Here is a 4446-nt window from a genome sequence, read left to right on the forward strand (position 1 = left end):
TGTCCATCTTGTTCCAGGGGTATGGGGAGCTCCTTTCGTACTTCAGCTGCACTGTGTGAGGGCTGGGCTCAGTCTAGGATGGTGGCAACAAGTGAGTTTCTCATCCCCATGCCTGTTCCAGGGCTGGCAAGGAACATCCAGGGAAAACAAGCAGGGATGGGGTACCTGCTCACCCACTGCCTCCTCCAGTGTCCGGTGCTGAGCCCAGTCCCCAGGCAGCTTATCTGGAGTGGGGCAGGACCTTCCCTTATCCCCAGGACAGCCCAGATAGCAGCAGTGAAAGGCAAGGGAAGCAGAATGGAAGTGAAGGGGAAAAGAGGGGACATGCCTCTGAGCATGGAGGGGAAAGGTGTGAGGAATGCTTACCTTCTCCAGGACTTAAAAAAAGTCCCAGGCTGTTACTCCTGATGTGTACAGAGGGGGTGTGGTTGTGCCACTATACCCACTCTGGATCTGCCCATGGCCATCACTCCCCCTATTGCTTCTGCTGCTGCTGCAGCCAGGGTTTCTTGGCTCCCTCTTCTTCCCTCAACTTTAATTTCCTGCTCCTGCCCCAGGCCACGGAGCAATGCCGTGGCCGCCCATGGTCAGCACTGGTGTGGCCTCTGTTGGCAAGGCCCACACTGCGTGAGGCCCTTACCTACCTAGAAGCTGGACAGCCTTCAAGTAAACTGTAGTCTATGAAAGCTCATGCCTCCCTGAATGAGTTAGTCTGTAAGGTGCCACCCTTCCTTGCCTTCTCCATATCTTCAGCCTAATGCAGCCAAGTACCTCTCTCTACTCATTTGTGTCTTTAATTTTCTTTTTCTTTAAAATGTGTTTTGAATCTGTGTATATATACAGGTCAGATTATTAGGCTCATAGTTGCTTAGATTGAATTGTTTCTTTTTCTTAAGCATAGAATTGTCATTGCTCCTCTCCAGTCAAACGGTGTTGTCTTTTCCTGATTTATTAAACACTGACCTTGACCTGCAATTTCATATGACATTTTTCAGAATTTCCTTTTGTCTTCTCAAAGTATTTCAGCAAATGGTTCTGCTGTATTTTCTGATTATTTCTGCTTTCTCTTATTATACTACATAGTACTTAGGTATTTCTTTTAGGATTAATTTACAAGATTGATTCTTAGGTGAAAGGAAGGTTGTTTCTGTATTTCCCCCCCGCCCTCCCCCTGCATTCTTCCTGTTCCTCCTCGTCTTTATTCAGTATTAAAGATTCTGATTCTGGATGACTTTAAACACTGACTGTGATCCTCAGTAAATTCGACTAAAGGTGTTTATTTGACATTTCTGATGTTTTAGATAGTCATTTATAAGGTGCTTTGCAATTGAATGAGAAGAGAATTATGCACTATAAAACATTTATACATCATACATTGTATTGTAATGCATTCCATTTTGGTACTCATGCTGAGATTGGCAACATTAATATCTTCACTTTATAGATAAAATATATCATCTTTAGCATTAGTACACAGTTGTAGGCCTTTTGATTCATCTGACTTTAGAATCTTACATCAAAATAACTATTATTTATCTTTCAGTTCTATTAAAAGCAGAGTGGTGAACACCATCAAAAGAAACTTCTCAATGATTTGCCCAGTCCTAAAAATGAAATAACTTGAGACAGACTCACTTTTGTAGATGAGTGGAAATCCTATATTAAACACTTCTGGCCCTATGCAAAAACTGTGTTGAAAGTAACTTAATTTGGTTGGAAATTGAATTCCAGTTCACCATAAGTAATTCATTCTGATTTTAACCCCCTTTTTCTACTCATTTTCTACATTACAATTGACTCAGATATATTTTTTATGAATGTCTTATCATGCATTTGTTAAATGCAGTTTTGAATTAATTATTAATAGCTTGCTGTAGGAATAAAACACTCAATATTCATAAGTCCTGTGTCATCATTCCTGTTTTCTCATTTACTTTGTGTAGTTTTTATAAATAATCAAAAGGAAGCCTTGAAGAAGCCATTTGGCTTTGAATATGTTGGCTGGCTACTGAACTAAACTTTAATTTTCCCATCATATTCTCCTGAGGTATGTGGGAGGTCCTGCTTGTGAAGGCTGCAATACTATCCCTGTTCAATTCATCTGATTGTCTTTATTCAAAGATTACGGCAAGAGGTTTGAGGAATCTTCTTTTCTTTGTGTCATGCAGCTTCTTATCCCACATTACAGAAACCAGTTCCAGTGTTGCTACTCATGTGGATAAATTGTAAGGTCATATTCTCTGAGTATTTATGAAAATAAAACTTGATGCCTTGAATATTTGTGGAAAGAAAAAAAGTCAAATAGGCCAACCTTGGGTGTAGACCTATTTCCCACTACTTGGAAGTTCCAGACTATAACATGTACATAGTACTCTTTGTTTTGCTTCATGCCTGCTTTTCTCCTTTTGTAGGATGGAGTTTCAGTATGGGATCTGCCTATCAGTTTCACAGCTGGCGAGTATTTGTGATCGTCTGTGCACTGCCCTGTGTCTGCTCTGTGGTAGCACTCACGTTCATGCCAGAAAGTCCAAGGTTCTTGCTGGAGGTAAATCTTGCAAAACATTCTTTAGAATTTCCTATTCCAATCTAAATGATTTCTGGGGTCTTATCATAACACCACAGCACCAGAAATTAAAATTACTAAACAGATTTAGTACATGGTTTAACATAAATATTTGTCAAATTTTTAGGTTGGAAAACATGATGAAGCTTGGATGATTCTCAAACAAATTCATGATACAAACATGCGAGCTCGTGGTCAGCCTGAAAAAGTTTTCACAGTGAGTACTACTTCCTAAGCCTATCTCATAAAGCAGCTTCAGGTATTCCTGTTAGATAGGCACTGGTTTGTTTAAAAATACGTACCTTTCTCCACATACAGGTTTTACATCAGGCTCAGAGTAAAGAAGTAACTAAACCAGGGGTCAGCAACACCCAGCATGTGCACTGAGCATGGCACGCGAGGCCATTTTGCTCAGCACGCCACAGCCAGCCCCGGCTCTGGGTAGCTGCTGCCAGCAATGGAGCCTGGGATGCTCCCAGGAGGGCTTGCAGCATCCCAGCTGTCTGCTGGGAGCAGCCCGGGCTCCCAGCTGGCAGCAGCTACCCAGAGCCGGGGCTGGCTGCAACCGGGAGGCTGCAAACAGCTGTGTGGGGCTCTGGAACCTAGGCATTAGCTCCATACCGGTGGCCTCCCATGCCATTAGCTCCATACCGGTGGCCAGCGAGGCGGTGGGGGAGGGGCCTGAGGCAACGCAACCCAGGTCTCTCTCCAGGCCCTGTTTTCTTGAACACAGTATAAATAAACAGCATCTTCCAGTTTCTTGCTCAGAAATCTTTCTTTCCACACTGTCCTGTGTATCAAAGAGTTCTGTCTTCCTGCTTTGTCTCAGGGCTACTATTGCAGCAGCATCTCTTGCTTTCCTGCTGGGTTTCTGGTTCTTTTGATACACAAATAGTTTGCCAAAATTTTTTTTTTTCCAAAAGCCCTTGATTTTTTACACTGAGTCCCAGGGATACCCCTCTGATCACACTTAATTCTCCTCAGACTTTGCCATGCAGTTGATTGCCCTAGAAGATAACTTTAATTGTCTTCTGCTATCTTATATCATGAAGAAGTTCAGTGCTCCTTGTGTTCACCTTAGAAGAAAGCAGGGTAACAGAAACCATCTTCTACCAGGTCTGCAGTTGACAAGATCAAGACTCACCTGACAGTTTTTTATGAATACTACCCAATCAATGTTGTTGTTATTACCAATAATACCTCATTACATTGGTAGGTAAAATGAATTACCTAGGTCGATTGGGTGAGGCTCTGGGCAGACGTAGCATCTTAAGTGCTTCAAATGTTGCTCCACTTCAAAGTGCTTCAAATATAGAGTGCCTCAGTCAATAACAGACCCACAGCCCCCTGCCATGACCCTCCCCACCCCCCCAACCAACCAGAGTGCTTCAAAAGATGCCCCAACGGGGGAAAGCAGGTCAGAAATCCTGCGAGTATTGTCTTGTGCACTTGGCTTCCAGTCTTCTGGTTCTGGAATAGGAGAGGCATGCAAGGAACCATTTTGGAGCCTCAGCCTTGTACAGACGTAGGGCTCTGGAGTCCCTTCCAGAACCAGGAAATAGGAAATCCCATGCCCATCCCCACACCAAAACACAGTATAGAGGTGATGTCATGCTCAGGGATCCTGATTTTCTCTGATTAAAAATTACATATTCTCTGATTCAAAACCCAAATCCATGATAAAAATTAAACACCCCTGAGGGCCCCTCCCCAGTGCTGCTGGTGCCACATACTCCCCCCACCCCTCAGCCTCAACAGCCCTCCTGATGCCCCTCACAATAGCCCCCCAGACCCACAGACATGCAGACACAGACATGCAGACGCAGAGGCACACACAGACACTGATACCCACCCCAACAGGTAAGTGTGTGTGGGGGAAAGAG

General features: G+C 43.7%; 1 protein-coding gene across 1 annotated transcript in view; it reads left to right on the forward strand.

Moving 5' to 3' along the window:
* SV2C (synaptic vesicle glycoprotein 2C) overlaps positions 1–4446 on the forward strand; it is a 197172-nt gene that overhangs the window by 144317 nt on the left and 48409 nt on the right. The window contains exons 3-4 of the mRNA XM_025208153.1: positions 2412–2545; positions 2691–2780. Of these exons, the coding sequence (XP_025063938.1) occupies positions 2412–2545; positions 2691–2780 (224 nt within the window). The remainder of the gene's footprint in view (positions 1–2411; positions 2546–2690; positions 2781–4446) is intronic.

This window comes from Alligator sinensis, unplaced genomic scaffold (genome assembly GCF_000455745.1).
Source record: "Alligator sinensis unplaced genomic scaffold, ASM45574v1 scaffold159_1, whole genome shotgun sequence".
In the NCBI taxonomy this organism is placed as follows: domain Eukaryota; kingdom Metazoa; phylum Chordata; order Crocodylia; family Alligatoridae; genus Alligator; species Alligator sinensis.